This window comes from Simochromis diagramma, unplaced genomic scaffold, assembly GCF_900408965.1.
Source record: "Simochromis diagramma unplaced genomic scaffold, fSimDia1.1 OVJJ01000304.1, whole genome shotgun sequence".
Classification (NCBI taxonomy): Eukaryota; Metazoa; Chordata; class Actinopteri; order Cichliformes; family Cichlidae; genus Simochromis; species Simochromis diagramma.
This window is the reverse complement of record NW_024387030.1, coordinates 20,423,083-20,443,528: the sequence shown is the minus strand read 5'-3', so window position 1 is coordinate 20,443,528 and position 20,446 is coordinate 20,423,083. Positions and strand designations below refer to the sequence as shown.

The 20,446-nt window shown below is 40.7% G+C and overlaps 1 protein-coding gene across 3 annotated transcripts; it reads left to right on the top strand.

Moving 5' to 3' along the window:
- Positions 1-1,517: 1,517 nt before the first annotated feature.
- Positions 1,518-16,219, top strand: egln3 (egl-9 family hypoxia-inducible factor 3). Of its 3 annotated transcripts, XM_040042049.1 has the most exons (6): positions 1,518-1,688; positions 2,356-3,182; positions 13,104-13,223; positions 13,554-13,690; positions 13,927-14,000; positions 14,110-16,219. In XM_040042049.1, exons 2-6 carry the CDS (start codon positions 2,388-2,390, stop codon positions 14,151-14,153), a joined length of 1,170 nt encoding a protein of 389 aa, XP_039897983.1. In that variant the 5' UTR covers positions 1,518-1,688; positions 2,356-2,387; the 3' UTR covers positions 14,154-16,219. The 3 variants fall into 3 exon arrangements, with proteins under 3 accessions (XP_039897983.1, XP_039897981.1, XP_039897984.1); XM_040042047.1 differs by having other exon boundaries at positions 1,518-3,182; XM_040042050.1 differs by lacking the exons at positions 1,518-1,688; positions 2,356-3,182 and adding an exon at positions 5,161-5,988.
- The last annotated feature ends 4,227 nt before the right edge of the window (positions 16,220-20,446 follow it).

The following is a 20,446-nucleotide window of genomic DNA, read 5'->3' as shown; positions in this document are numbered from 1 at the left end:
TTGCCCTTACACTGGCTCCTTGATCTTTAATGTGGGTCTCTTAAGGTGAAACTACAATGTCCTTAAAAGGGACTACAAAAAGAACGTCTTAGATGATTCCCTCCACAAATTCTCACCATGTTGTCTCATGAGGGTCATATAACCACTTGCAAAGAAATCATGTTACTATTAAAATGTTAATTTATAGATTTTATTTATTTATTTTTAATTTAATTTACTATAAATATTCATATAAAGCAATAACTTGACAAAATGTAGATTGGATCACAAAAGTGTGACGTTCAGAGTCCAGTGAAGGGTTTAATACAGCCTGTATCTGAAAGTTTGGTTTAGACCAAATCAGCAATTTATGGCATGAAATTTGATTGTCTGACGGTTTATTAGGAGAGCATTACCTCCTTTCCTTTCATAAAGAATCATCCAGTGTATCCTAAAGGACATAATATGGGAAGCACTAAAGCACCTTCACTTATTTAGGGAATTTGAAGAGCTGTTGTTATGCCTGCCATGCAGATTCTTACGGGTCACTCGTGTCTTATATTTTCATGGTTGAAAAACAGATCTTAAGCTCTGTTAAAAACTGCAGAAAAATCATTTTTACACCATCTCCACATGTCACAACCCAAAGCCAGAATCTTGTCGTTCAACATAATTTTCTTCTAAAACATACTCTGAGCATCAGTATCATTACATAGTTTCAATAGCAAAATGGCACCAATTCAATGATCATGTTGAAGAGGAGCAGAAACAAACGCTGATGCCCTGGATTATTCAAAAAGTGCATTTTGGCTCAAATTTCCATGGTTATTCCACCATAAAGATGAGTGTAGCATATGAAACCTCATTTTGACGTACATTTTGATACCCGGCTCTTCTTCTAGAACCTTTACTGACAACATAATTTTCTAACATCCTTTTGTTAAAAAAAAAAATCAATGTCTGTAATTTTAAACAAACAAACAAACAAACAAAAACATTCATTTCATGAAGGTAAACTTTTACATTTTATATGTGGGTTGAATAGAGTTGCTGTGGTGACCTTGGCCACCCCTGACCACACCTTATCTTCTCCCCTGACCTTAATGTCTACTTATAGCGATCTCTAAAGTTTAGATCCTTCCAGAGCTAAATAGTATTATGCCGTGTTTACGTATCTATACGCCTTCCTCTGAGAAAGAGGATTAAATTATCATTAATCATTTATTTATCATTAAATAAATGAACCTAGAGGTTTCTTCTTCCTTTTTTATAATTACTCAAAATCTCTTGGTTCTCTCTACTTAAATGTGCTTAAACAGATAACTAACTTAACCAATGCACGTTTAAATAGGGGTATTGTACAGTTCGACGGCTGTAAGATACAGTCACCAGAAAATCGGCATACGTGTTGCTTTTATTAGCAAACCGACATTATTAATCTGATGGTCACTTCTTTAAAGTTTAGCTCTGCGTCTTTATATAGCAGCAGTGATGTTTCAGCCCCTTCCTGCACTCTCGGGATGTCTCAGCTAACGTGCACGCTTCGCTCGAGCTCTCAGTGCGTGCTTCGGTCATCCGAGGCTGCCTCTGTACTAGAATCTGCCGCAAGTCACGTACGTTCCGAGGTGACAGCAGATTATTCCACTGCGACTTTTTTGGGAGCAGTAACGGGATTCACACGGCTTTTTGACTGGGGGAAAAACCAGCAGGTACACTACCCCGACAGCTGTTTCCGAGAAAATGTTGTTTTTATTTTTGTAATGACAACGTAAAAAATACGACTTTACTCTACGTTTGGCAGATACAAACGGTCTGGAGTCGGCCAAACAGCGCGATGCTGGCAGAAATGCGCGTCAGATAGCTGTTTTAAGACATTCTGTGTATGTTTTGGAGGAACAGTCCGCCTATATTTTACTGAATAAGTTTAAAAGTACAACTTCGATAGACAGGCTATCCTGCTAAAAAGGTCACGGTAGACGGTGGAACAACCTAAAACATTATTATTATTATTATTATTATTGTTATTATTATTATTATTATTATTATTATTATTATTATTATTATTATTATTATTAGACTTTCAAAAACTATCCTAACCCATTAAAGTACAATGCAACAAAAACGTCTGACCAAAACTTTCAAAATAAAAGCATTGTCGACAAATGATTTTGGATGGTTTTTGGATAGTGAAGGAAAATCCTTTCCAGCATATATTCTTGTGATACTTTTTTTTTCAACTTCTTGATATATTTTTGTAATGGCTGTTTGTGTAGCTATTAAGGTGGCCTTTACTCTCACTCTTATTTTGGAAACCAGCTTGCTCATTTTCTGTCTTCCTGTTCTTTCCTGGGGGCTTTGTGCTTTCCTATAAAACAGTCAGCAGAGTGTAGAGCAGCTAAACAAGTCGGATGGGAACGCATGCAGACATGAGTCCTCTATCCAAGGTTGTGAATAAGGAAGAAATTAAAACTGACTCCCACAAACTTGTCAATGATGATGATAATGACCACAGACATGCAGATCAGCTGCTCCCCTGGAGGTTTAGCAGTGCTGACACTGGACCTGGAGACACTTTTGTGGGGGCCAAGGTAGAGCCCCAGGTTGGGACTGGTGTCAAAGCTGGATTTGATACAGGGTTCGATACTGGAGATGGCGTTACATTTGGGACCAGCAGCAACAGTGTTACAGTTGCAGACATGAAAGGTCAGATCCAAGAAAATGGGACTGGGGTTGAAGCTGGAATTGAAGCTGTGAGTGAAGTCGGGAAAACAGTCAGAGATATAGCCAGGGCTGGGGCTGGGAAAAATAGGGCCGGGATCGTACCCTATGCTCTTCCCTGGAGCGCCCATCCCAGATCCAAAGACCGGAGGTACCGCAGCAGTCACAGACTGGTGCTCCACTACATCATCCCCAGCATGAACTCCTATGGCATGTGCATCATTGACAACTTCCTCGGGAGCAAAATTGGAGACCGGGTTCTGCAAGAGGTCCAAGAGCTGCACCACTCCGGGAAGATGCAGGACGGCAAGCTGGCCAGCAGAGGCCTGGACAACACTAGGAGTATTCGTGGAGACCAGATCGTTTGGGTGGAAGGAAACGAGCCGGGCTGCGAGAACATCGGCTACCTGCTGTCGAAGATGGACAAACTGGTCACCTACGCCGATGGGAAGTTGGGGAAGCACAAGATCAGAGGAAGGCACAAGGTTAGTAGCTGTCATACTCCGTCTACATCCCCACGCACCTCACTTACTTTATATCTGAAGGTGATTTAATTCCATAGGAATTCTGTTTTAGTGTTTCCTCAGGATCTTTGAATCTTTATTTTTATCAGTGATTTGTACATAACTGCCAATATTGGCAGGGCACCTATTTCTCAATAAACTCTTGATTACTTTGGAGTTTATGTGTACAGTCTGGGATGGTGCTTTGTGTTAAAGGACTACTGTGAGAGATTTCAAATGTTTTTCCTGACAGTAATTAAGAACATTTAGGAGGTTACAGTGCTTGAGTACACTTTTCTTGAATTATACTTCCAAATTATTTCAGAGTGTAACATTGTGCTTTTTACTACACTGCGTTTTTACAGCTTGTGGTAATCATAGGAAGTTTTTACACAGTGAACAATACAACATTTTATAATGCTGTAGATTAAACCAGCCATTTCAAACCTTTCCGTTGTCTTATGAAAAGCAAAGAGCTGTTGGGCTCACATATCTCAGCAGGTCTGTGGAATCCTGATTTGTTTTTGTTTTTTTGTTTTTTTCCAGCTTAACGTCTCCCAGTATGTGTTCAAATAATCCAATATCTGACATAAAGTCAATCTTTATTTTTTGAGTCTCTGTAATCAAAGTGTGCAGCATTCAACACTCCACTGTAATAATTATAGTACCATAATCATAGTCTTATATGTTGTTGGAGAGGGGGGCTCAGAGCAGTTTTTTTCCCACTTTATTTCTTTAACTATATTTTGTCGGTAATGATTTTCTGGGGTAAGTTAAGTATTAAGTATTATTTAAGTATTATTGTAGGGTCTACCTTAAAATATAAAGCGCCTTGAGGCAACTGTTGTTGTGATTTGGCGCTGTATAAATAAAATTTAATTGAATACTAGAATTTAAAATTGCTGCAAATAATTAATTAAAGATGAACGATTTTAAGACATACCTGGTAATACACTTCAATTGTTTATGGGTTTAGTTTTATTGTTATTATTATTTATATATTTATTTATTTATTTTAATATTATTATCCTGTATGCTGCATGATAGTTTCCGTTGCAGCTGCTTTGTATTTTCCCTGCACGTGGTCAAGTACACGTTCACTGTTTACTTCCGTTAGGGAGGGGAGAAGGCAGTGAGCGCGAGGGCTACATGCAGCTCACGTAGTACTTAATGGCGACGGGCACGCCCAGCGCGTGGGCACGTTACCGAACCACTGCTGCTCCTTTAACTTTAACTAACTCGCATTGTGGCAACTTTACTGCGTGATACTTTGTGTTGCTGACAACGAGGTGAATGATCTGTGTGGAGTTTGTGCTGCCGTGGTTTCTTGTTCTGGCACATTGTTTTTTTGTGTACCGCTTGTTTTGTGTGGGAATTCAAGTGAAAATGATTTGGCACGCGAATCGTCACGTGATGTAAGAGGAGGCCATATAAGAGAAACGCAGTGGGGAAGTCACGAAGCCTCACCTCTCCCCCACACAGTGGGCATCACATCCAGCACGTCTCTCACTCCTCGCACATTCACTCCCCGATCTCTACTGTAAAGCTAGAGGAATGCCACCGGAAGTAGGCCGGTATTCCTGTAAAATAAAGCTATAAAACTATCGTAACTCTCAAGAATCAATTGTCAATTCAGAGGAATTCGTCTTATTGAAGGCTAAATGTCGAATCAATATCAGAATTAGTGCATTTGATTTAAAAGTTAGCTTTGTGTTTTACAGTTAAGCATCATGACGAATTTCAATACAGTTGAATTTCATCAGAATGCTTAGTGTATATATAAAGCGACAGATTAGTTTGAACTATTACTGAGCTTAGAATATTTAGCATTTTACGTGACAAATCACTTGTACAAAAATGATTTGTTAAAATGTCTTTTGATCATATTATTGATTAGTTTTCAGCAATTAATGAGATATGCTCTATAGCAGCCTGTTTAGTCTCATACTGAAATATTTTAGTCCCATGCTGAAGGTTTATTCTTTCAGATATTTATTATTTTATTTTTTCTGGAACTGATGTTCCAGACACCCTTGTAATAACTAGCAATCCCCTCGACCACCGTTAAAAATTAAACACACCAAGAGGCAAAAGGTTTGTCAGGCAGTGCGACACTTATTGTGAAATCCGTTACCGGATGTGGTGTACTTGTACAGTCGCTTGATCGCCTGTGTCGTGGGCAGAATGATAAACGCGAGCGGAGCAACGCAGGACTTCAGAGGTATTCCGTGAACTCTGTCAGCTCGGTGCTGACTGTTGGACTTCAGCAGGGCTGAATTCAGACCGTCGCAGAAACAGAGCTGACGGCGAAACGGGCTTCCCTCTCTCTGTTTGTCGAGTCAATCATTTTACAGCCAAAACTTTGAACCTGCGACTCGTTTCTTTTTGTACGTTTTTTTAAACTTCCAAGATTACCTCAACAGTTAAAATGCCTTTCATTGAACACTTATCGGACACGGAATTGGAGCGTTTGGCTCTTGAGCAGGTCGTCCCGGCCCTGCAGGAATACGGCTTCTACTACGTGGACGGACTCCTCGGCGAGCTGGCCGGGGGCGCGGTGTTGGATCAGGTGAAAGACATGCACCGCTCTGGAGTTCTGCAGGACGGCCGGCTGGCCGGATCCGTCCCGGCAGTCCACCGGAGGAGCATCCGTGGAGACAAGATCGCCTGGGTGAGCGGATCGGAACGCGGCTGCGAGGCCATCAACTTCTTGCTCAACCTGATCGATAAGCTGATCTCCTTTTGCTCCGGGAGGCTGGGAAACAAAGCGATTCGGGAAAGATCCCAGGTAAGCGAAACCGCCTGGTGGCACGATCCTGGTTTACAGCCATCGTGACGATTCAGAAAAACAAGCTAATAAAGGGCCAAAATGTGCCAGTATTTGATCGGGAGCGACCAAACAGGAGACGCAGAGGACCAGAGCTGACAAAACTGAGGAAAGCAAAATACGAACCGATCTTTAAACACGATCAGACCTGCTTCCATGAGTAGTTTGTCGTCGAATGTTTGAAAACCAAAAAGCCCAAATAAAGCACATCGTGAGTAGTTTATTCAGAGTTAAAGTGAGTAAAACCCCGAAATAAGCATCATAAGATATGTACTTTTTAAAAGGGTACACTGTTTCAAGCCGACTTTAGTAAACTCATTTTAGTTAAGTAACAAATTCTTTAACTATTTTTTTTATATAATTTATTTGTGATGTAGACCGTAAAGACTTTATAACTTGCTTCGTGTAGTTTTCACCATCAACAAACTCCAGTCAGCAGTTAAAAATAAACTTCGTGTGTCTGGAACTCACAGGTTAAAATAAAAACGGAGATGTCACTCCCCACTGTCAGTAGTGGCATTGTGCCGAAGCTGTGCGCTGGTTTGGACTCCAGCTGGTTATAAGTGATGCTGAGATCAGGAGATGCTGTTTATCTCAGGCCTTCCTTCTTTCATTTAACAGCTTGGCTCATCACACACTCCTCACATCCTCTCCTCCTCTAGCTGCTCAGTGGAAAGGTGCATCATGCTTAGAAGTAAACACACCAAAGCTCTTGCACAAAAACATGGCATGCTGCGACAGTGGTTTTAATATTGGTATTTATTACAGTGAATTGTTAGTTGTGAAAAAGGCAGATGTGAGCTCAAGTGGACTCTACATACCTCCGGTCTGTTTTAATCACTAGGCACTGACTGGAGCTCTGCTTTATTTCCTCTATCCTTTTCTTTCTTTCTGTTGTGCTTGGACGTTCTTCTTTTTCTCAGTAACTTGTTGGCCTTTTGGCAGTATTTCAGTAACTGACCAATTCTGGGCCCTGAGCCAGTGTTTCAGAAACCAGAACACGGTGCAGGAAGGGCAGGGAATTTACGACATCAGGTCAGGTCCTCTGGTGTTCTCCGCTGCTGTGATGATTAATGGCGTGAAGATTACGGTTCCGTCGTAGGAGTACCATTCTCAGCTTTTACATGTATCGTCTCTACCTATTAACCTGAACAGAAACCTGTGGGCATTGACCCAGAATGAGCCTCCACATAATAATAACAATATTGTATTTACTAGCAGTATATAAACTGCTGAATTGACATGCAGTACAATGCAGTTCAAAGTAAATCTAAAGTTTTATTAATGTGTTAACAACTTTAACTCTACAACTCTCAGACAGATAATGAACAGCAGTGTTGTAGGAATAATAATGCAAGTTGTGAAGACTGAAGGCTGAAACTAAGGCGCCCTTAAGTGAGATGGTGTAGATACAACGCACTGTTTCGTGTGCACAGCAGCTAGAGAAAATCTTTATTTTATCTAATTTGTTTTACTTTTACTGGAGAACTTTTAGATTTTGTGATGTACTTGGCACATGTAAAAACAACGTTATTAAGCTGTGTCCTTTGGCTAACAGTAGTGTTACAATTAGTCAGTAAACAGTTAGTGTAGTTTGTGTGACTAATGTCATTTCACTTTGGCACAGTATAATAAAATATTCAAGGGCCTACATTAAATGTATTATTTTATTATAGGATGTATATTTTTCATACATTTCCATAAAAATGGCCGGAGGTGGAATTTAACTGATCAAAATACATTTACTTACTTCCGTTTCATATCGCTTTGTACCTAAAATACTACATCTGAGAGACAAACATACTGAAACCACTATATTTGAACGAAAGGTTTAGTTACTTTTGTTTAAGGGCAATATTAATTATAATGTTAGAAAACTAAATAAAATTGTGATCATTTTGTGTGTTTCAGGTGAAAATAAGGGTAAACTGGGTGAGAAAATCTTGTTGTATCATAAGTGTGTGGGGGGAAACACACTTATCTTCAAGGACATTTTGTTGCTGATACTTGCTTTAAATATAGGTAGCAAATATTTAGGAATCGGTTTAAATTTTTCTATAGTTGAGGGACTGGTAGAAAACAGCTCACGCATTAAGCTGGTGCTCCAGACTCTAGTTTCTCTTCCCTTTTCTCGCACATTGATGAATTTGTCCCAGAGGTCCATCAGCAGTGGAAAACCTCTATCCCATCACCTCTCCTCTGAAGCACCAAAGAAGTTTTGCATCAGTGGGTTTCTCAGTCTCCCCCTGACTCTAGACATTTGCAGTCCTAAGACAAATTAAGACGGTAGTATTCATTACCTATAACACTGCCACAGTCTGTGTAAGATTAAATTAAAAATTTAAGCTGCTTTTTGTTTTAAAGGCTTTTAGACTGCTGGACTTGGGCCGCAATAAGTGACGACTCGCGTCATAAATGTAACTTAATTTGAAATTCAGTAATTTTAACATCGGTACTGCTCGATCGGTGAGTGAACTGTGCTTACATTTAAAAGAGAATTCTTTGACCACTTTGCTTGGACTGTCCAAATCACCAATCCACAATGAATCTTGGGATCTCCTTGATTCAACCTGCAAAAAAAGACACATTTATGAGCTGCATTTTAAGAAAAATTTGAAGGGTTTGTCACCTCGTAACATAATTTCACGTCTATAGTCACAGCAAGCCTAGCAAACCCCATGACTACCTGTATGGTGTCCCAATCAGTGTGGGCATCTTCCTAATATAAAAATCCAGGTGGATGTGTCATAAACATATTCCCCCTACTCAGAGTTTTATGAAAGTGGAAACCAGCCATTGAGGCCAAAATCAATTTTTGTACTAGGATATGCTTTTAATGCTCAACATGGGAGTCTATGGGCATTGATTCCTTTTTGGTACCAGCCCCAAGTGGCACTTAGAGGAACTCCAAGACTGAGACTGCATTTTATTAAAATACCTCAATGTCATTTGGATCTGATTTGCAAAAATTCACATTTTGTTTTGTTGTTGTTGTTGTTTGACATTTCTAAAAATCTAATTGAATATATCTAAGAGATGTGAGACTTTACATTTTGGTTACAGGAGAGCATAAAAACTGAAACTCAACAGAAAGGGGGAGATCTAGTCAGTCACTTACAGATATTCTATTTTACACAGATGGAAAAATATGTTAGATAAATGATATCAAAAGCCTGCAAAAACTAGTCAGCTAATTTATTGAAATAACAACATCAAGTCAGTGTTTGATGGATGCCAGACTGTGTCTGTGTCCTTTTCTCTGAGATCAGCATCACTTGGGCTCGAATGACCCCGACCTTAACTTTAAAACTAAGCCTAACTCTCAAAAAGTTCTTGTTAAAGTTTTAAATCCCAAAGCAAGGAGCGACCAAACTGTCTTAAATTTTCAAAAATGTCCCTATAAAGACGTTGTTCCTCGGAAAGTCAGACACAGCAGAACAGATACACGCCCATTCGTGTGAGTGGGCGTGAAGGTATGCGCGTGTAGCAGTGGACATTCTCACGTACACATTCAATTCTTCCTTCACTCCTCCTCGACACACACTAAAGCTCACTCACTCACATACAGTATCCTCATTACACACACACACACACATTCACGTGCTGCAGTGTACAGTAAGCTCTTATCACATGTTTGTGTGTGTATGTGTTATCAGATAGAACTTCTTGTGGAAACGGGTCAGCCTGGTTACAACACACACACACACACACACACACACACACACACACACACACACACACACACACACACACGTGGAGATGATGCAGGAGAATAAACAGCAGGATTTGTCTTTTGTGTGGAGGACACAAAAAACCTTTAATAATAGTTTGAAATACAATTCTGATTATGATACAAGCAGCTGGACATAATTAAAAATCAAAGATTGCACCCAAAGTAGTAGACAAACCCAACTCCAAGCATTGCTTGACACCAGTCTGTTAGGTGGTTGAAGCCAAACAGTCTAGCTCCAGTATCTGTGAGGCATTAAAAAGGTCTTAAAACCTCTTGGACTGGGTTTGCTAAAAGTTGCAGAATCACTGCTGTTGGATGTCGGTGGCGCTGCAGACACGCTGTAGCCTCACGCGCCACACGTAGCTTTGTCATTAAACCATCAGCTGGCTGGAAACCTGCCAAACAACCGCACAGACATCACCACACCTGCACAACATCTCCCCGTGCCCCTCTCCTCCCCCCTCTCTGCATCTCCCTCTGCTAGAGAGATAAGATAAAGTTGAATTGAAAAACAGTTCTAAGGCGTTTTGTTTTCAGCCCTTTTCCTCTCACAGTGTATCATTTCATCTCCGCTCAGCCCCCCTCCTCTGTCACTGCGCTTTTTTTTTTTTTTTTTTTTTTTTTTTTTTTTTTTTTTTTCCTCATTCTACAGGAACTCACTTGTACGATGACGGTAATGATGATGAAGCCTGTATGTATGTGTGTGTGTGTGTACGTGCCCTAGTGGCGGCGTGTAAACAAACTTGCGTGATTTCTCCACTTCCCCTCAGAGCGAGCCTGTGGAGCAGGTCAGCCGCTTGTTATCAGCGCTAGGGGTTTGTCGTCACTGGCAGCCAGGGAGGCCTGAAACTACGTGCACGTTTGGAGTCCCTCGCACACACTGACGGGGGCTTGACTTCTGCACCCACCCACCATCCCGATCCCCTTCTCATGAAAAGCAATAGAGAGGGGCGTTTCACAGCGAGAGCGCCCAAAAGGGAAGGGATGTGGCGTCTACATGGTTGCATGCGACGGGTGTATAAACACAGACATCAGGTGGTACATGTTGATGTCAGTAAGGTTACTAAAGGTGTGCTGCTGTTGTCGTTGATGTATCGAGGGAATGGTCTATTGGATCGGGGGTTAATCTGCACTGTGACCTTCCTGTATAAACTGGCATGTGTGTTGATAATCGTAAAGGAAAGGAAGTGAACAGGATGTTCGCTTCCAAGAGATTCTATGGAGCGTGCAAAGGTGTAGAAGGCCTTTGCACGCATGTGTTTGACAATAAGGGGGGTTCACAATAAAATCCCATCAGAGAAAAGGGGCAAGCACGTTGACAGCGTGACTGCTGCTGTTTTGCCTCTATAATTTTCTGCTATCGAGGTTCCGTGAATAAATGCAAATCACGCTCATGTCTTGGACATGTGCGTACATTGAGCTACAGGCATTGGTCGAGGGGCTTGCGTGCAGTCTGTGTGTAATCGTCGGGGTGAGGTGACGACGTTGACGTCAGAGAGATGGTAAAGATAACACGCTTTGACATAAATCAGTGCTGCTGATGTTTGTTTTGGCGCGTTTAAGGAACATGTGTTTTTAACAAGCATCAATCTTCTCTAACGTCATTTTCCTTTTCTTTTTTTCTTTCATTTGTAAAATAGGGTCCACATTCTGGAAAAAATGATTGATTTTTCAGTGCCAAATGGTGAAACATGGAAACTTGCACAAAACTTTAATAAATTGTCTTTTAATATTTTTTTCTGTTTTGGAAAAAATTAAAGGGGCAGGTGTGTTTTACTGCAAGCCCAAGTAAATAATAATATCAGTCTGTGAAATGCTAGATGTAGGTGTTTAGCTGCAGTGGGCAGTCTGAGCAGATCTAACCTGAGTAGCACAGAATCAGCTGTTTGTGACCACTGGGTTTTGTTTCATCGGCAAGGATCACAGTTTGTGCTTTGTTTTCTGTGGACTCTGAGACACAGTCTCACGTCTCACAGTCTCGTCTCTTACTCTGAGCTTATCAGACACTTCCTGCTGGGGTTATGAGGTCGCAGCGCTGCAGGGAGGGGATGCAGGGAACCCCCCCCCCCCCTAGCTCCCACCTCCCATGTCCTGTTTGGAAAAGGTTTCCATTTTAACTGAAATGAACTCGTTTTCTGTGAATATTTATTGTATTTTTATTATTTTATTTTTATTTATTGCTTCGAGGAAGCAATTAATTATGAGGACTTTCTAGTCAAAGCACTGGTTTGTAAGAACTGGTATTCTAGTTTTAGTATTTCTTTCATTTTAAACATGTAAAAAGAAATGGCTCATTTTCAAAAAATAGTGGAACAAATAGATGATGGGGCCAAAATCTCAGTGACGTCAGGATTCCTGGTTGTGTTGGGAAATCTGTCGGTATTTGCAAAACTATTATGGCCTCTTATCAATACTGTAACCACAAGCGCGGCTGTTCCAATTTCCTCCCAATACTGACTGGCAGCACGTATGCACACACACACATATGTACACATACATGTGTGTACGTGCGACTCGGTGTGTAGGCATGCAACCACAACAAGCACATCTGGACACGAGAAATATTAGTAAATAACCACCACACACACACCTACATTGGTGCGCACACACATAGAGGAAGTATGTGTAATTGTGTCAGCATAACAGATTTTCAACGCGCCAGCTTTTATTTCGAAGATTATATCAGCCACTGTACTCGTTCAGCATTACTTGTTTTTATATTATGTTATTATATTTCCAAAACAAGCCACAGGAAATGGTCATCTTATTACATCAGATTGTGCTAAACTAAAAGAACAGTCTAGTAAATTTTTATTTCCTGTTATCTCTGTTAACACTACAATTTTATTCCTGATATTTTAGTATTTTTACTATTCATCAGTTCCTTCCATTATACTCCAGTTTCAGAACTTCTCTTCTTTTCTTTCTTGATTCATGTGTTGGTGGTTTGATTTGTAAAAATTTGGAAAAACGTGAGCAGCAGTTGTGACAGCTCACAAGTTTACAAAGCCTCAGTTAAATTCTACTGATGAGAACCACAATTATCAATAATTACAATGTCGGTGGTAACAAAAATAAAAAGTAACCAAGTAATAACTAATCAATTCTGTTTGTATGTGCTGTTTTCCATTATGTTTCGTAAATAAATCTGTGAAGCAAAAACTTTATTTATTTATCTGTGTGATGTAGTCAAATATGAGACACATGAGGAAAAATAGCAGTTAATGTTAGCGCTTTCTATGATGTCCGAGCTCGTGGTGAAGTGCATTTAAAGCAGCAGGGTTTTGTGGTAGTAGTGACACAGGAGTGCTCTAATTATTTCTGCTTGTGCGTGTCTGTTTAGGCTATGGTGGCGTGTTACCCAGGAAATGGGGCGGGTTATGTCAAGCACGTGGACAATCCCAACTGCGATGGACGCTGCATCACCTGCATCTACTACCTCAACAAGAACTGGAATGCCAAGGTGCTTATTACACTTTGTTCATTTATTCATTTATCGAACCCTCTTTTCAGTTTGTCGTGTTTGATCACCATCTCGAATCTTTTTTATGATTTCAAGTCTGATTGTGAGCTGAGTGAATAGTGAAGTTTCTGACTTTGATCTCTGATGATATCAGTATGAAATGTTTTTTTGCTTCCTTTGACTTGATAAAATCAGAGGAAGTGATCGCGACTGATTTGAATTAAGATGTGAATATTTGCACATTATTGGTTTCTGTCCGGGGACAGGAGTGAATAGAAATGAGAGAAAAAGAACTTTCACTAAATTGTCTTTCCTGCTGTTGTTTATCAGGAGCATGGCGGCATCCTCAGGATCTTTCCAGAAGGGAAGTCGTACGTGGCAGACATCAAGCCACTTTTTGATAGGCTGCTCTTCTTTTGGTCAGACCGCAGGAACCCACATGAAGTGCAGCCTTCCTATACCACCAGGTAACCCGCCAACCAACCCATCAGTACCCCAATTCATGAGGCAGCTTCTCCTGTAACTACTACAGACATGATGACTTGGACCATCTGCCTTTGTTGGCATTTGTTAGATGTGTTGTAATTTTCCTTAAAACATGGCAAATTAATTAGCAAAAACGTAACCCTTATTAACACACACTGGTCGTTACAGACAGCAATGGCAACCACTGAAGACACTGTTCTTGCCGTTTGTGTTTCAGGTACGCCATCACAGTTTGGTATTTCGACTCTGAGGAGCGAGCCGAGGCCAAGAGACGCTTCAGAGACCTCACAGGTACAAACGAACCCCGGACAAAGCGCAGTTTATTTCCACAGCAAATGCTTTTAAATTATATCTTGAGACAGAATTTCATTTCTGAATGTCTTTGTTTTTTCTGTTTCAGCATCGAAGGCGCAGCAGGGCGGCAGCTCCAGCAGCTCCAGCTGATCACGAGGAGGTGTCACCACCTAGTGTTCAACCTCCAAACCACAGGAGAGGGCGGCAGGGTTCCTTCTGGTCGTCGAAGCTTCTGGAAAAGCTGAAAGAAAAGTTGAAAAACAAACAAAAAAAAGTTTTCACCCTGTCCTGATCTAAGGACGGGCGTTTCTGACCTGCCTGCATTTCTGCTGCTGCTCCTGCTGCTGCTATAACCCGAGGCACTTTGGGCGACCTGCAGCTGTTCTGGACATTCCCTGCTTTTCATGATGTTTCTGCAATACGCAGATGATTTCGTCTGAGTGGAGAGAAAAAACTGTAGACTGTACTTTATTTTTTTTTTGGTAAATTTTCTTTTAAAGCCTCACCTTCAGATGAGAGGAGGAGGAGAGTTTGCCGACAGCTTTCGGGGTTTACAGAGAGACATGATGTTTTTAAACCACTGTGACGGAAGTTTCACACTTAAATGTGTGCTTAAGAAGGAGGAGCACAGAACTGTTGCTTAAACTACAGAAGAAGAAGAAAAATTGTTTACCAGTAGATGATGCCTCGATATCCACCGACCAATGAGGGCTGAACTTGAAAAAGATGAAAATACATATTTCAAATTTGAGATCTTATTAGAAGAAACTTTTGAAAAAACTTTGTATATTTTATTGTGAACAACCAAAAGGAAAAAAAGAGCTTGCTAGAAGCAACTCTATATTAAAATACTGAGTCATTAAGGATTTCTTTTATTTAAAAAAACTCCATTAGCATTAAGTCAATTATTTATTTTAAGTTCAACAAATTTATTAAATCACTAATAGTTTTATTACCCTAGAACTTAGATGTAAATGTTTCCACTTAATATATCATACAGTGCATCGCTGGAGTGCCAATTTTGGGAAGAGCACTTTGCCGCGATGATATGAAACGTTTGTGGAAAATAGCTGTGTCATCTAATCCAGAAAAGTAAAACGAATAGTTTAATCGGTTACTTTTCCAAACAGCTATTCCTTGTAGCTTCAACCAAGCTTCCAATTGGGAACTAGCGTGTGCTGCAAATCACCTTCTAGTAAATGGTTTTGTAGGTTCAGCTAAGCTGCTGGCCTCGGACAAAATGCTCTTAAAGGGGACCCATTCTGCTCATTCTCACTCCGTATTTTTATTCTTGAACTCTTAAATGAGCAACGTCGTACGATTCACAGTTCAAAATAATGCCTACTTACCGTATCCTGCTTAGTTCATGAAAATGATTTCCTTCCTTGACGTAGTGAATAACATAAAATATGTTTGTGTGATAGAAAAGAAGGAAAAGCAAAAAGGTCCCCTTTAAGGTCAAGTTTGCATTTAATGGGAATGAATTGTTCATTGAAGTTTACCATATGATCTCTTATATTGCACTACCTTCCATCATCATATGTGAAAGGTTTTACTTTCCAACACAATTCTACTGAGATTTGATAAATGACGTATTTTTTATAGTAAAATGTGTTAAATATCCACAATTGCAGATTTGTTTTTCATACCCTTCTCGGAATGCTTCTGTGTATTAGTGAACTTTGTTGGCTGAGAAATAGAAAAACCTTTCACTTTAAGTGTGATTCACAAATAGTCTTCCGTAAGTTATTTTGACAAAACGCTCCATTTACTCCGGTCCCCGTGAGTTCGGTCCCTGAATCGAAAAACGGATGTCTGTGTCTGGTGCACGCGCCGTCCTCTGCTGACGGAGAAGGACGATGAGGAGACAGATTCCACTGATACAGCAGATTTGACGGGAGCGTGTGAAGCAGCTGTCAAAGAGACTGTACATATGAGAGGATGAATAATTGATGTTCCGTTCAAACAGCCCTTCTGAGACATTATTGAGCTCGAGTCGCTGTCCTGAAACAATAACGCTCACCGCCAACTTACACCACCTTTAAAACTGATCTGTCATCTTCACTGCAGCGGGAGTGGGACAACCCCCCCACTTGGGCTCTCTGCTGGTATTACTGCATTCTTTGGTGGAAGAGTTAAGTCTTGTACACAATCCGAATGTTCTGTAAACATGATATTTACAAATGTGTTGAATACAACTTCGGTTTAAAAAAACAGACTGTGGTGTTTGACTTTATTTATGGCTTTATGGTTTATTTAACCATTCACATCACCGGTACAGCTGAGCAATTAGTGGTTTTATTTACAAGTAAAATAAGTGGTTCAATTATGAACTCTTATATAAATTCAAGGGCTGCTCCAGTGCAATTCACTGATCAGGTATAACATGAGCACTGACAGGTGAAGTGAATAACACTGATATTTCTTCATGATAGCAACTGTTAGTGAGTGGGCTATATCAGCGAACAAGTGAACATGTAGGTCCCAACGTTGATGTGTTAGAAGCAGGAAAAATGGGCCAAATTGTGATGTGACTAGATGGGTTAGAGCATCTCCAAAACTGCAGTTCTTGTGGGAGTTTCCTGGTCTGCAGTGGTCAGTATCTATCAAAATGGTCCAAGGAAGAAAGAGTGGTGAGCCAGTGACAGGGTCATCACTGGCCAAGTCTCACTGATGCACACAGGGAGTAACTGTGACAAGCTAATGTTGCTCAAATTGCCAAAAAAGTTGATGCTGGTTTAAAAATTACTGATAGCTCAATTGATATGTGTGGGAATACACAGTGCATTCCAGTTTGCAAATGGGGCTGCATAACTGCAGACCTCCCAGGGTGCCCATGCTGACCTGCATCTACCACCAAAACCACCACCAATGTGCATGTGAGCATCAGAACTGGACAACGGAGCAATGGTAGGTAGTCTGGTGTGGTCTAAGGAGCTTGGAAAGAAAAGTGTTTGGAGAAGCTTCTTCAGTTCTAAGAGCAACTGGTGGAGAGTCCCAGATTTTAAGCCCTATCCTCCCAACTAGGAAGGATCCGAAAGACAAACACAACAACAACAAAACAACAAACTTTATTTATATAGCACATTTAAAAACCAGTGGTGTACCAAAGTGCTTAAGAGAGTAGGATGAAGTAACAGGGAAGGATGAGGGCTATGGCAAGGTACCAAAACATGCTAGCAGGTTGAATGGCATTAAAACACAAAAGCAAAAGAATTGCATATAAAAGAAAACTAAGTGTAAGGATAAAACAGTCAAAAATAATAATTAAAAATGATTAAAAGTAATTAAGAATAAGCCGAAGATAAGAATAAGCATTAAGCTAACTAACAAGCAAGCGTTAACTGGTAGATTTAACAATATTGTCATCCCCTATGTAGCCGGTTTATCAGAAAAACTCAGGAGAGTCTTCTCTAAGCACGACATCCCAGTGTACTTCAGACCCAGCCACACACTCAGACAAAAACCGGTTCATCCCAAAGCCCAAAGACAAAACTCCTAAACACAAACTTTTTTTTCCCACCTATCCCGTTTGGTTCTATTGCCATCAGAATTAAAGCCGAAGCACCACCTGGGTTTACCGCGGTAAAGTGAGCCGTCATTTGTGAGCCGCGGTCAAGCCAGCCGCCTCCTATCCGCCGCATAAATTTCCTTGCGCTTTTACACCAGTCTTTACCGTAGCGCCTTTTCGCTTTATATCCTGATTGAAAGCCTATACTCGCGCACACGTGCGCGCGCGCGAACAGTCACACGCACACGCGCGCACACAAATTACAATGGAACAGCCCAATACAGTCAATACAATTATGTCTATTTCAGAAATTCATTAAAAATCATCCTTAGTAGTTGAGGTACAACTTTCAACACATCCCTCCTCTGGGACACCTACTGTACCTGTGTGCCAAGTTTCAGCCAGATTTACTGTAAAATTCCTCAGAAATTAATTGAAACTTCTATTCAATCCAATACAGTCAATACAATAGAATTATGTCAATTTTCAAAAATTCATTAAAAATCATCCTGAGTAGTTGAGGTCCAACTTTCAACACATTCCTTCTCTGTAGCAGCCTACTGTATCCTGTGGTGCCAAGTTTCAGCCAGATTTACTGGAAAATTCCTCAAAAATTAAAGGACATTTATGCAATTCAATAAGCCAATCAATACAATTATGGAATTTCAAATCATTATACATCCGATGTGAGTCAACTTCAACACATCCCTCTCCGGAATTTCAGAAAGTTCAGCAGATACTGTAAATATCTTCCGAGGCAGGAATATTCAGTTAATACAGTCAGGTCTTTTCAAAATCTTCATCTGAATAGTTGAGGTTCAACTTCAACACATTTCCCTGGACCCTACGTCCTCTGGGCTAGGTTTTTCAAATCCATCCATCCACCTTTAGCCGTATCCGGGTCGGGTTGCGCTAGCAAAGGTCCTCCTCTCCCCAGCAGCCAGCTTTCGGGGATCCAAGGTTCCAGCCATCCGAGAGATAATCTTCCACGTTCCTGGGTTGCCCGAGGCCCCTCCCGGGGAAATGCCTGGAACACCTCGCCAGGAGGCGCCCAGGGGGCATACTGCCCGAACACCTCAGCTGGCTTTCAGTGGAGCGCAGTGCACTATCTGAGCCCCTCCCGATGGCCGAACTACACTCTAGGGAGAGGCAGCCATTTCCGCCGCTGTATCCCGATCTCGTTCACTAACCACAGCTTCGTGCCATAGGTGAGGGTAAGATCGAGATCGACGAATGAGCTTCGCTTTACCGCAGTCCCTCTTCACACGACTGCCGGTGCAGCTCCCTATGTACCGCACCCCAACCGTCGTCGATCTCGCTTCTCCTCACTCGCGAAAAGACACCTACGTGAACTCTCTTGGGGAGGACCTCAGACCCGGAGTGGGCACTCCATTTTCGCGATGGCCTCAGATTGGGGGTGCTGATCTCATTCCCAGCTGGTCAACTCGCTGACCGCTCCAGTGCGGTTATCCATCCGCTGCATCAATGATGGATCAAAAGTGCTGCGGAGAGAGTCATGACAGGGACTATAAAGAGACAGCTTATTTGCTTGTCTTCACTGACTAGCTTTGAAATCCAGATTTTAATTTTGGAATATTAGGTGTACTTGTGGTTCCTATAGAATTTTAATGTTGAAAAGGAATCAGAGTCTTCATCTCTCAGGCCTCTCTTCTGTGGATGCAGCTCACATCATTCTGTACAAAACGATAATTTTTAATTCTGCAACTGTTTATAACCTGCATAGTTCACATTTCTGTATAGCTGTATATCTCATACTTCTGTATAGTTTTTTTTATTTCATATTCTGTATAGTTTTTCATATTTATATCCTGTTCATAGCTTGTACTCACTACAGCCTGTACATACTTATAGTTATAGCATATTCATAACTTACTTCATACCGTGTACATTGTAACATACCATAATAGACCCATTTCTGTAATATACACTTACATACCTATATTATTGCTAATATATATTGTAATACATCTATTACAATATATACTTCTTGATGGATGCAAACTGCATTTTGTTTGCCTTGTACCTGTGATATGTGCAATGACAATAAAGTTGAATTCTATTCTATTCTATTCTATTCTATTCTATATTAATTCAGAAGACAAACACCCGTCTCTGCTTTTGAGATTAGCATTAAAACCCTCAGTTTTGACAAATACCGTATTTTCACGACCATAAGGTAATACAGTTATAGTGGATCAGGTGACCCTGGATCTTCCCTTATTTGTGCTGCAATAAGCCTAGGCTCTTGCTGGCTTCCCATCATGTATGAATTTTTTCCTTCTTTGCTCGTTCTGTGTTTATACACCTCTCTGCATTTAATCATTAGTTAGTATGTATGTCTTGCACAGTGTATATGTTGTCCTATGGCTGTCTCTCCTTGAGCCTGTTTCTGCCAGATGTTTCTACCTCTTCAAATGGAGTTTTTCCTTCCCACTCACACTAAATGTTAGCTCATATGGGGTACTTAAATTGTTGGGGTTTTCTTTGTATTATTGTTGTGTTTTTACCCAGCAACATAAAGTGTCTTTAGGTGACTGTTGTTGCGATTTGGTGCTGTATAAATAGAATAGAATAGAATCGAATAGAATAATGTACTTCAGACCGGGAGATTGGCAAAATGTATAAATAGGATGGCGATTAGGGGAATTGGAGACAGCTGTGTAACACAGCAGGGATACATTGGGAATAAGAAGACAGTGGAAGTAAGACTCAACACAAAAAAGAGACAAGAGGCCACCAAACTAAAACACAGACTAAGACACACGAGCTTGACACAGACAAAAGCATAAACAGACATGAAGACAAGACTGGCTTTAACACTAGAGTGTTTTCACAAGTGTTCCATCCACTTGTGGAACGCTGAAGAAGAACTACACTTAAAAGCAATATGGAACTGAAAACAAAAGAATAC

Bases quoted from the DNA above. Each gene is read 5' to 3' on its own strand.
- egln3 (XM_040042049.1), top strand. From the start codon at position 2,388: ATGGGAACGCATGCAGACATGAGTCCTCTATCCAAGGTTGTGAATAAG. The intron at 13,224-13,553 runs GTGCTTATTACA...GTTGTTTATCAG, and splicing joins ACAAGAACTGGAATGCCAAG to GAGCATGGCGGCATCCTCAG. The intron at 14,001-14,109 runs GTACAAACGAAC...TTTCTGTTTCAG, and splicing joins ACGCTTCAGAGACCTCACAG to CATCGAAGGCGCAGCAGGGC.